Source organism: Spinacia oleracea, chromosome 4 (assembly GCF_020520425.1).
Source record: "Spinacia oleracea cultivar Varoflay chromosome 4, BTI_SOV_V1, whole genome shotgun sequence".
NCBI lineage: Eukaryota > Viridiplantae > Streptophyta > Magnoliopsida > Caryophyllales > Amaranthaceae > Spinacia > Spinacia oleracea.
In genome coordinates this window covers 165,577,453-165,590,626 of record NC_079490.1, presented here as the reverse complement: position 1 = coordinate 165,590,626, position 13,174 = coordinate 165,577,453, and the positions used below count along the sequence as shown (strand labels likewise).

At 37.4% G+C, this 13,174-nt stretch overlaps 1 protein-coding gene across 1 annotated transcript; it reads left to right on the top strand.

Moving 5' to 3' along the window:
* The first annotated feature begins 11,271 nt into the window (after positions 1 to 11,271).
* LOC130472130 (uncharacterized) lies at positions 11,272 to 12,556 on the top strand. Its single transcript, XM_056842578.1, has 2 exons — positions 11,272 to 12,397; positions 12,462 to 12,556. Exons 1-2 carry the CDS (start codon positions 11,272 to 11,274, stop codon positions 12,554 to 12,556), a joined length of 1,221 nt encoding a protein of 406 aa, XP_056698556.1.
* Positions 12,557 to 13,174: the final 618 nt, after the last annotated feature.

Genomic DNA, 13,174 nt, shown 5'->3' with positions numbered 1-13,174 from the left:
TCTGAAGTTATAGTTGAAAAGGAACTCGAGGAAACCCGAGTTCCTGTAACTAACCTTTGATCTCTTTACAGATTCTAGTGAAGGGGAACAGCTCGTGGTATCTCGACAGCGGGTGTTCCAAACACATGACAGGAGACAAATCTAAATTCCTCTCACTAGAAGCCTACAATGGAGGAACTGTGACCTTTGGAGACAACATGAAAGGAGAAATTGTTGGAATTGGAAAAGTTGGAAGGTCAAGTTCCTACGCCATTGAAAATGTATTTTTAGTCGAGGGTTTGATGCACAGTCTACTAAGCATCTCTCAATTCTGTGACAAAGGAAACTCTGTAAGTTTTACTTCTGAAAACTGTCAAATCATAAACAATAACACTGGGAAGGTTATTTTGGAAGGAACTCGTAAAGGGAACACATATTCTGTGGATCTCAATACAGTTCCCAGGAACAATCTAACCTGCCTCAGTGCCCTTGAAGAAAATTCCCTACTATGGCACAGGAGGTTTGGACATGCTAGTTTCTCTCTGCTTGACAAACTAAGATCAAAGGAACTGGTTCGAGGACTCCCCTCAATCAAGTTCCTAACTGATAAAGTGTGTGATGCATGTGCAAAAGGCAAGCATGTCCGAAGTTCCTTTAAATCTAAGAAATTGGTAAGCACCACAAAACCATTGGAACTCATCCATATGGACTTATGTGGACCAATGAGAATTCAAAGCAGAAGTGGGAAAAAATATGTATTAGTTATTGTTGATGATTACTCTCGCTTTACTTGGGTCATATTTCTAACAAGCAAGGATGAAACGTTTGATGAGTTTGTTACATTTTCAAAGAAAATCCAGAAAACCACAGGTCACCAACTGATCCATATAAGATCAGATCATGGAACAGAATTTGAAAATTACAAATTCGATGAATACTGCAAGGAACAAGGTATGGACCACAATTTCTCAGCTCCCAGAACTCCACAACAAAATGGAGTTGTTGAGAGGAAAAATAGAACCCTAGAGGACATGGCAAGAACCATGCTAATAGCCAGTTCCCTGCCTAGGAACTTCTGGGCTGAAGCAGTCAATACTGCTTGTTACATTATAAATAGAGTTATGATTCGAGCAATCCTAAACAAAACCCCCTATGAGCTACTAAAAGGTATAAAACCCAACATCTCTTACTTTAGAGCCTTTGGCAGCAAATGTTTTGTCCACAACAATGGAAAAAGAAACTTGGGGAAGTTTGATGAAAGAAGCGATGAGGCAGTGTTCCTAGGATATGCCTTAAATAGCAAGGCTTATAGAGTTTATAACAAAAGATCTATGTGTGTTGAGGAAAGTGTACATATAATATTTGATGAATCTAACAAAACTGACACAGTACAGGAACAAGAATTTTTCGAGATTGGTTTATCTCGTGCTGCAGAAAATGATGAGGAGTTCCAACTAAGCAAACACACAGCAAGAGGAACTGCTCAACAAAATCAAGAAGTTCCCGTACTAGAGGAACAAGCAGAAAACCAAGAAGATCCAGAAACAACACCAGAGGAACCCCACAATGACCAACAGGGAACTCAGGTCATAGAAGGAACTGACGAAAATGCCACAACACCAGTAGCTCAATTTCAACCTAAACCTTGGAAGCATCTAAAGTCCCACCCAATGGAACTCATTGTGAGTGACATCAGAAAAGGAACTCAGACAAGGTCACAGCTAAGGAACTTTTGCGCATTCCACGCGTTCCTCTCCATATTTGAGCCAAGAAATCACACTGAGGCTCTGGAAGATGCTGACTGGATCATTGCCATGCAAGAAGAATTAAATGAATTCAAAAGAAACAAGGTATGGCACTTGGAACCCAAACCAAAGCACCAGAAGGTGATAGGGCTGAAATGGGTGTTCCGGAACAAGAAAGATGAACATGCAACAATCATAAGGAACAAAGCAAGGTTAGTGGTCAAAGGTTATAACCAACAGGAAGGCATTGACTTTGAAGAAACATTTGCACCTGTTGCTAGATTAGAAGCCATTAGAATCTTAATTGCTTTTGCTGCTTTCATGGGTTTTAAACTTTATCAAATGGATGTTAAATGTGCTTTCTTAAACGGTTTCTTAGAGGAAGATGTTTATGTGGAACAGCCCCCTGGATTTGAAAATCCCGAATTTCCAAATCATATTTACAAATTAGATAAGGCTCTCTATGGACTAAAACAAGCCCCTAGATCTTGGTACGAGAGATTATCAAAGTTCCTCCTTCAAAATGATTTTAAAAGAGGTAGAATAGACAAAACCTTATTCTTAAAATCTAGAGGAACTGACTTGTTAGTAGTTCAAATTTATGTTGATGATATATTATTTGGAGCAACTAATGAAAATTTGTGCAAGGATTTTGCAAGCTTGATGAGCAGTGAATTTGAAATGAGTATGATGGGGGAACTCAACTTCTTCCTTGGTTTACAAATCAAGCAAACCGAGGAGGGAATCATGATACACCAACAAAAGTATGTGAAGGAACTCCTAAAGAAATATGAGCTAGAATCAGCCAAAGTAAATCACACTCCCATGGGAACTGCTACCAGATTAGACACTGATCCAAATGGGAAAAGTGTGAATCAAACGAAATACAGAGGTATGATTGGATCTCTATTATATTTAACAGCCAGTAGACCTGACATTTCTTTTAGTGTAGGACTATGTGCAAGATTTCAATCAAATCCAAAGGAGTCCCATCTAACTGCGGTGAAAAGAATACTAAGATATCTCAAAGGAACTGATGACCTATGCCTATACTATCCAAGAAGTGGATCCTTCGAGCTAAGAGGATATGCAGATGCTGATTATGCAGGTGACTTAGTGAATAGAAAAAGCACATCAGGTATGGTACAGTTCCTAGGTCCATGCATGGTTTCTTGGGGTTCCAAGAAACAGAACACTGTTGCTCTATCCACAGCTGAAGCTGAGTATGTAGCTGCTGCAGCTTGTTGCTCACAAATTCTATGGATAAAACAACAGCTAAGAGATTTTGGTATTATCTATGATTGTGTTCCTATCTATTGTGATAACACTAGTGCTATTTGTATTTCAAAAGATCCGGTTCATCATTCCCGAGTCAAACACATCCACATCAGACACCATTTCCTTAAAGATAATGTTGAGAAAGGTTTGATCAAATTAGATTTTTGCCAAACTGATCACCAAATTGCTGATATTTTAACTAAGCCTTTGAACAGAGAGAAACATGAGAAAATGAGAATGGAACTCGGAATGATCAAGCTAAGGTAATTGCCAAATTGGAGTTCCTCTAAGGCAAAAGCAAAAATCATGGTACATATAGACTATTACAAACACAAAATCTTGTGTGCAAACATAGTTGAAGCTTACCATCGTGGCAAATTCACTCACACTTCAAATGAGCAAGGTAAGCAGTTCCTTTCAAACTAGTTAAGTCAGAGATACGAAATTAAGCAAGTCAAAGTCAAACACAATTTTTTTTCTACATTTTCCTTTTATTTTTATCTATTTATTTTTTAAATTAAAAACCGAATACCCATATTCAAAGAATGTTTGGAACGGTTCCATTGGCAATAAATAGGAGAAACTCTTCCCTTTCCACAATCAATCCATGCAACCCCCTTTCTCTCTCTCCCACACGCCTTCTCCACTGACATCACCTCTCCTTTCACCTATAAAAACCTCCACCATGGTTCTCACAAGCAACAACACTGATCTCACATCCCTCAAACGAAAGAGAAACCCTTCATCTCCAGTTCCCATGGATACCTCACCCATTCAATCGCCAATTCCTCTTCGATCCCACAATCCAATGCTCGCAATCACTCAGGGGGAACAAACCAACACTGACATCGAAATGAAATCCCCAATCTCAAACACTAGATCCTCCACAAGAAAATCCAAAAAACGACGAGTGGAAGCTTCTGGTGAAAACATCGAGGAAACAGAGGAGAATGCTCAAACTCAGGGGGAAGCAAAAGGGTCCAAGAAACTCACTGCAAAGGAAAACAACCTGGTTGAGGGGTTCGCAATCAACTCAACATGGTGTGAAGCCACGAAATTTAAAGAATTGATGGAAATCCTTGAACAACAAAAGTGGGTAAGTCTGTTGAGTACCTATGCCAAATCCCCCTTAATTCCTGAAGCTATGAAAGAATTCTGCAAGAACTTTGCATGTGTTGATAATGTATGTTCAAGTAAAGTGAATGGAACTCGCATCGAATTTGATGCCTCTTATCTGGAACAGCTGTTTGGTACACCCAATAGGGGTTTTGATATGTGGCTCAAAGGTCAAATCACAGTGACCATAGATAATGTAGATGAGAAAGATATAGTTGGTTCCATTGGAGGAGATTCTAAAGTATCCACCTCCACCTCACACAACTGCTTTTCACCTCTTCAAAAATTACTGTTTAATATTGTGTGGAGAGGTGTAGTTCCTCGAACTCAGAAAAGGAACATAGCAAGTCTGTTTGATGCATGTCTCATGTATTGTCTTGAAAGGAAAATTCCCATAAACTTTCCTGCAATCATGATCAAACACTTATCCACCTGTATCCCCAAATTCAAAATTCCATACTCCTCCCTTCTTACAGAAATCTTCAAAAGCTTCTCAGTTGACCTTAGCCCATACTTTGTGATTCCCTTAAAATCCACCCAAATCCTTCAACTTGAAATGCTCCATCTATTAAATCTTAAAGTGGTTCAGGGTAAAGTCATTAGGGCTGGAAAGGAAGAGAAACAAGATGAGGAAGATCAGGAAGGAACTGTAGTTAAAGAAGAAGTGGAGGAGGAGGAGGAACTCGAACAAATAGAGGTCCCTTTACCTCGAGGGAACAGGAAGAGTGTAGGAAAAAGAAAGAGCATGAGGGTGGCAATGAAGGAGAACAAGAAAAGAGGGCCTGTCTTCATGGAAATAAATGAGGAAGGGGATGTCAAGGAGATGCCCATAGAGGAGGATGCTGTTCCACTGAATCAAGAGGAACTGCCTGAAACTGTTGGGCCAAGAAAAAGGACACCCAGATCCTCCAAAAAGTCCAAAGCTCGTCGTGTTTCATCTGAACAGGAACATGTTCAAGATCATGGGGGTGCCTGGAACACAAAGGATGATCAGATATTGGAGCTAAAGGCAACAGTTGCTCGTCTGGTGGAACTACAGGAGGGAACAGATCACAGGATTAGCTCAATGCAGGCCCACATAGGTGCATTGGTTACAAGTGTCAAGACTCTCCAAAACGATCTTCACCACTACTCAGAACAAGCCAATGCAACTCGTGCCACAATCCTCACCAAGATCAACAATCTGGAATCTTTTGAGGAGACTGTGATAGAAGAAACTGCTGGTTCTGGTTCCCCATCCCAAGCCTAAATCACCCTATCCCATGTTTCTTTTACCTTTTGCCATGGAACAATCTTTTTAATTTTGCTTTCGGTTTGTATAATTTTCAAACTTGGGTATTTGTTCCATCTTATTTTAACTTGCTTGGTTACACATATCTGTGCTTTCTAGTTCTGATCATTACTGCTTGCTTTCAATTTACTGTATGAGTTGGTTTAATACTTTGAGGCTAGCTTAACTTGCCAAACGTTGATCGTGGGGCACTGTGTTTGGAATGGCTATATTTCGTGCTATGCTTTTTGTTGATGTCAACAGGGGGAAGTCAAGGGTGCAAACTTCCAAGGCACACTCAATCCCAGTTCCTGCATCAATCTCTCTGAATCTCTCTGTAAGGTTATTTTTCTTTCTTTCTTCTCTTTAATCTTTCTCTTTTGTTTTTCAATTTTTATGTTCTGTTTCACAATAGTCTGTATAAGTTCTTGTTTGTACTTACTCTCTTTGTAAAAAGTTTGCAAGTGTTGTCATCACCAAAAAGGGGGAATATTGTTGTTCCTAAGTTTTGGTTGATGACACACACATATTGCAAACTTCCTGATTATGGTTGCTAAATGACTTTGAACAGGTAAATGCCCAAGTTTCTATTAGGATAGGAACTTGAATAAGCTGATGAAGTTCCTGATGTACACTTGGAACAGTCACTGGAGTTCCAGAGCTGGAAGTTGTATCTGTTCCAGTTTGAAGTCACAAGAGGAGCAACACAGTTACATATCAAGAGTTCCGAATATCCACAAGAACTATTACAGACTCATAGCCAAGAGTTCCTGTATTAGCAAGAGAGGAACTCATCAATGTTCCTTGGCTGGAACGTCTGAAGCTTCTGAGTTGCAAGTTCCAGACAAAGGGAAGACATAAAGTCTAGGTAGTCTACTGTACTTAGAATTTTATGTAAATATTAATTATGCTAATGGTATATAGAGTACTCAAGGAACTTGTGATTTAATTAGGTCATTTATTTTGTTGGAAGCAATTTTTATGGAAAACATTTACATAAATAAAAATAAGTTTTACATATTTAATATAAAATAGATTTACGTTTTATTTTATTTAAGCAAAACTTATTTTCCTAAAAATTCTCCTAAGTTTTTGTAAATAAATAAAATCTGTTTTAAAGATATATTTTAGGGTTTGATTGAGTCAAACCACTAACTGTTTTATGGCTGAACGTGGGAAGTGGTCTTCCCCTTGTTCCTCAAGTCAAGGGACGTGGAGACCAAAGTGCTGACAGTTAGCAGTTGAGGTTTTGAAGGGAACTAACCCTAAGGATAAACACTATAAAAGGGAAATCGTTTTTGGTTTAAGGTACACAAACATTCTGAGAGTTCTTGCTTTCCTAAAAACGTTTTGTCTAAGATTTTCTAAAACAGTTTGTGTCCTAGTTAATTCAAAGTTCCTAAGTTCCTTATATCCACACAAAAGCATTATTAATATCTAGAGTTATCCAAACACGAATTATATTTTGTATTAGTAAGGATAGAGTTATCCTGTTTAGACTTAGAGTTTAAGTCTGAGAGAGAGAAGTTAAGAAGTTGTAATCGAAGTAGATTACTGTGAGGAACACGAGTTTGAGAGGAACTTGTGTTGGAGAGATTATTGTAATCGAGGCATTACCATAATAAAAGAATTCTCTTCTTGATTAGTATCAAGAAGTTTTCACAATTGTTGTTATTGTCTTCTCTATTCTCAGTTCCTTGATTGTTTCTTAAGTTCCGCAAGAAACTTTATCAAAGTTCTAATTACAATTCACCCCCCCCTCTTGTGCGTGTTCCTACTGGAATAACAAATAGATAAATAAAGACCAGGTAAAAGATAAATAAACACTTAGTAAATTTAACAGGAGTCAACTACTTAAAAAAAAAAAAGATAACTTTTTCTAGGAGTCCAAATAGATAAAGGATAGATTAATAGATAAATTAATACTTAGTAATTTTAATAGGAGTCAACTACTGGTACGTATAAAGATAATAGGAGATAAATGTTGTCAGGAGTCTAAATAGATAAATGTTGTCAGGAGTCTAAATAGATAAATAAAATATATAAGACTAATATTTATTTCAGATTTATTAAAATAAAAATAAATAAATAAATAAAGACCATGTAAAAGATAAACAAACACTTAGTAAATTTAATAGGAGTCATCTACTGGTAAAAAAAAAACATAAGAGATAACTTTTTCTAGGGGTCCAAATAGATAAAGGATAGATTAATAGATAAATAAATACTTAGTAATTTTAATAGGAGTCAACTACTGGTACGTAAAAAGATAATAGGAGATAAATGTTGTTAGGAGTCTAAATAGATAAATAAAATATATAAAACTAATATTTATTTCAGATTTATTAAAATAAAAATAGATAAATAAAGACCAGGTAAAAGATAAATAAACACTTAGTAAATTTAACAGGAGTCAACTACTGATAAAAAAAAAAAATAAGAGATAACTTTTTCTAGGAGTCCAAATAGATAAAGGATAGATTAATAGATAAATTAATACTTAGTAATTTTAATAGGATTCAACTACTGGTACGTAAAAAGATAATAGGAGATAAATGTTGTTATGAGTCTAAATAGATAAATAAATACTTAGTACTCCCTCCGTTCCTAAATAAGTGTCACAATTCCTTTTTTGGCGTTCCCTTATAAGTGTCACATTTCTATTTTTGAACATATACTTTTCCCACTTTTTCATACACTTTTCACACTTTTCCATACACTTTCCCCACTTTTCTATAAATCATGATTACTTTTACTTACATATTCTACACTTTTCCACTTTCAATCCCCACATCCACTTTTATTTGTACTTTATTCAATTAAACAATTATCTACTTTATCCTTTCCCTAAAAAAAATATTCTCAATCATTAACTCTTACACACTTTGCAATTTTATTAATTACCGCGCCGGAGCCCAAATGTGACACTTATTTAGGAACGGAGGGAGTAAAAGATAATATGAGATAAATTTTACTAGCTAGGAGTCAACTACCATGCTCTATATAATGCAGCTACATTACCCCACACACACACACAAAAAAAAAATCTCATTGACGGACTCAAATCCCGTGTTTTAAGTGAAATATATATTCTACGACGTGCTACCCCATAATAAATAACAAATCATGCATTCCCGTTGTAATTTTACTTTATTGATCCGTGCATCGCACGGGCTTAATTCTAGTATATTATATATATATATATATATATATATATATATATATATATATATATATATATATATATATATATATATATATATATATATATATATAAAGGATGCATATTTGCTGAAATATTAGAGCGCCACCTAGGATTACTATTTGTTTCGGCCAATGAAAAATAAGATTTCTAATTTATTTTTGAATTAAAAAATCGAGTGCCACGTAGATAATTAATTAGGTGCCACGTAGATATTTTAATTAATTAATTAATTACTAATATATACAACTCCATCCAAAATCAAACACTCTAATAATTAAAAAAAAATCTAAAATAAAATTCATCCAAAATTAAACACTAATCTAACATAAAATTCATCCAAAATCAAACACTAATATAAAATAAAATTCAATCTAAAATCAAACACTGATCCAATATTAAGGCGCCACGTAGGAAATTTAATGCTTTCGGCCAATGTAAAATAATATTTTGAAATTATTTTTGAATTAAAAAAAGTCGAGTATCACGTAGATAAATAATTAGGCGCCACGTAGATATTTTTATTAATTAATTATTAATATTGCGCATATACAATTTCATCCAAAACCAAACACTCTAATAATTAAAAAATAAATCTAAAATAAAATTCAATCCAAAATAAAAAAATAACCTAATCTAATACATAAATATAGCAGTTGGTATATATAAAAGTTTTATTTTAACTCAACAATTTAATAAAATTTGTGCATCGCACAAGCTAAAATCTAGTATTTACATATATCGGGGTAATTTTTAACCATTTTGAATTAATTTTTACTTCATTGTACAACATTTATTGCACCACCACTTAAAATAAGAATTTGTATGGGTGAAATATTTGATATGGAGTAACAAATAAGTTTATACTCCGTGATCAATATTGTTTGCTCATAATGAAAATAAAATATATGAAGTGTATTATAATACTAGAAACCAAAATAGAGCTCTCTTTCTTTCTGACCATGCAGCATCAATACTAGCTATCTCTTAGCCTCCTCTTAGTTTTTATCTCTCTTTAAGAGTTAGCTCTTTGCTAAAATGTGATAACTCTTAGCTCCTTCTTATTTAGAGGTTGATTATGACATCCTCTAAATAAGAGGTAGCTCTTAGAAAATAAGAGGGGGGTGAGGTGGAATATTGTGCGGCTTTTATGCTTGCTTTTTGATATTTTTATATTAAAAATAAAATAAAAAATATGAAAAAGCTACATAAGAGGTAGTATATAAGAGTTAGTATATTTCTTGTATTTTTTGGTAGCTAACTCTTATTAAGAGTGATGTTGAGGTGGATGAGGAGAGAGACTAAGAGGGGGAAAATAAGAGCTACCCTTACAATTGATGCTCTAATCTATTAGTACAAAACTTTTTCCCTTAAGGTGAAAAGAATATAGTTAAATAAGGCCTCTTGTACGGAGTATTTGGTATGGTATATTCTTTTTGTATCTCTTTGATCATAATATTCATCCATGCATCGTCGAAAAAGATCCACGACAAGTTTTACGCTATTAATCATAAGTCACGAGGTGGATCGCATAATAGTGCAGAGAGCACACGACCTTGCCATAGAAGCAGCTTTAACTTTACTGTCTTTTAATAATATTTCTTAGTTTGTTTCTTTAAGCTCATGTCAAAAAACAAAAAAACAAGTCACTCAAATTTTAAAAGCAAATAGTGTTTTTAAAAAAAATTGAATATGCTCACAATCCCCTGAAATTATCTAAATTTGTCTAGTTGCTTCATTGCTTGGCTCATTAAACTTGAGAATCTCACAAACCAAATAGACTTAGTATTTGTTATCCCACTTTTTGGACTAACGACATAACTGCACTAACGTTTGATCATGTCGTGTCAACCAGGTTCTGTCGTGTCGCAGGTAAACATAGTTCCAGGGAGATACGTCCGGCGTAGCGTCGTATGACGAGGCATAGACGACGAAGGACAGGCGACAACGCGCAAGCAACAGAGACGCGTCATCTCTGAACAGGCCGATAAAGATAAGTTAACCTAAAGCCCATGATGGGCAGCGCCGTCATGATAGCAGGAACGAGTCCAAGACATGCGCGAGAAACGTGGAGGTAGTTGAAGACCAAAGAGACGTGTGACAAAGATATCCCTATCTTTGTGGGATTCTCTCAACCAACTAGACCGTTGGAAATCTCCTATAAAAGGACGAAGACGAAGACAAGCGAGGGGCACGTTAACTCAAGCTCTCATACTCTCAAGCCATTAAAGCATTCATATTACTCTTGTATTCGTTCTTTAGTTTTGCTACATTGATTTCTAGAATAATACACAAACAATCATATAGGAAACTTAGTGGATTGATAGCCTCATAGCTATCCGCGGTTTTTTACCTTATTCCTGGGTTTTCCGCGTCAACACTTCTCTATGTCGTGTCTCTTTTTGTCTTCCTTTATTTAACTCTTGCTTAGTTAGTGTCGACCTAAGCCAAAGATCGCCCCTAGACGAAATTTGGCATAAACAGTTTACTACATAAGTAAGTCGCTACTAGAAGCGGAAACCAGGTATTCCTCCCTCGAAAAACTCGTTTTAGCACTCGTTACTGCAGCTAGAAAACTAAGGCATTATTTCGAAACTCACCAAATAGTGGTGATGACTAATTATCCAATCAAGTATGTGATGCGTAGACCAGAACTAACAGGTCGAATGGAGAAATGGACGATGGCGCTAGGAAGCTTCGACATCAAATACCAACCAAGAACGGCGGTGAAATCGCAAGCCCTAGCAGACTTTGTGGCAGACTTTAGCCCCGACTTGGAGAAAATAGCGGACGACGAGGTCAAACTCATCAATAACGTAGAAGAGGTATGGACTCTCTTCGTCGACGGTTCGTCTAACTTTCGCGGTGCAGGTCTAGGCGTCGTGCTAAAGTCACCACAAGGGGACATGATAGCACAAGCCATATGCTGCGATTTCAAAGCGACAAACAACGAAGCAGAATACGAGGCGTTAATCGCCGGATTGACGCTAGCTGAAGAATTGGGGGCAAGCGGACTCAACATCTTTAGCGACTCACAATTAATCGTCAACCAGATCAACGCCGACTATGAGGCTAAAGACCTGAAAATGACCTTATACCTCGAAAAAGCAAAAAAGCTAGCCTCCAAATTTAAACCCCTCTCCATTAAACAAGTGCCACGAGACTTGAACACGCAAGCCGACGCCCTTGCCAATCTAGGATCCGCACTCAGAAAGTCACCATTCTCGACCATACCTCTAGTACACCTTTTGTCACCCGCTATTGAAAAAGACGTACCACAAGATGCCAGCCTCGTCCTATCAGCCACAAACACTGACAGCTGGACCAAGCCCATCCTCGACTACCTAACACATGAAACCCTACCCGACGACAAGCTCGAGGCCAGGAAAATACTTTTCAAAGCTTCACGATATGTTATTTTGCAGGGTATACTATTTAAAAGATCAGCGAACAGAATGTTGATGCGATGCGCAGAAAAAACAGAATGGGAAAGACTACAAAAGCAATACCACGAAGAAGAATGTGGCGGACATGAAGGAGGACGAAGCCTGTCAACCAGAATCAAAAGAAACGGATACTATTGGCCAACGATGCTCAAAGACGCAATGAGGTACGTAGCTAAGTGCGACAAATGTCAACGACACGCAGGTATGACACATAAACCATCTGAATTCTTACACCCCACCTTAACTCCGTGGCCTTTCATGAAATGGGGAATGGACATCGTCGGTAAATTACTCGTCGCCCCAGGACAAAAGGTCTTCATGCTAGCTCTAACAGATTATTTTTCTAAGTGGATAGAAGCAGGTGCGTTCCAACAGGTAAGAGACAAAGAGGTATGTTCGTTCATATGGACTAACATTATATGCAGATTCGGAGTGCCATCAGAAATCATATGCGACAACGGATCCCAATTCATCAGCGACAAGACTAATGCTTTCTGCAAGACGTGGAACATTGAGCTAAAGACGTCAACGCCAAGATACCCCCAAGCAAATGGACAGGCGGAGTCCAGCAACAAAACAATCATCGCATCGCTAAAAAAGCGGCTGGACGATAAGAAGGGACGATGGGCAGAAGAGCTGCCATCCATCCTATGGGCCAACAGGACGATGCCTAGGACGGCGACGGGACAGACTCCCTTCTCACTCGTTTACAAGTGCGAAGCAGTACTACCCCCTGAAGTGACGCTGCCCAGTGCACGATATGGACTCATGACGCCAGAGCAGAACGACGTCGAACTTAGTGAAAATCTCGACAACACAGAAGACTTCAGAGAAGCGGCGTTGATAAGAATGGCGTCGCAACAACAGATTGTGGCGAAATGCTTCAACAAAAACGTCAAAGTAAAAGTGTTCAAGGAGGGTGACTGGGTGTTGCGCAAAGTGTTCCAAAACACAAAAGAATTAAACGCAGGTACACTCGCGCCAGCTTGGGAAGGACCATACTTGATCGATAAAATCGTCGGAAAGGGGGCATACAGGCTCGTCACCAAAGACGGCAAGTCTGTCCCCCGAAGCTGGAACGCTACACATCTTAAACTCTATCACTTTTAAAATATCCGTCGTAGCCAATTTTATCAGT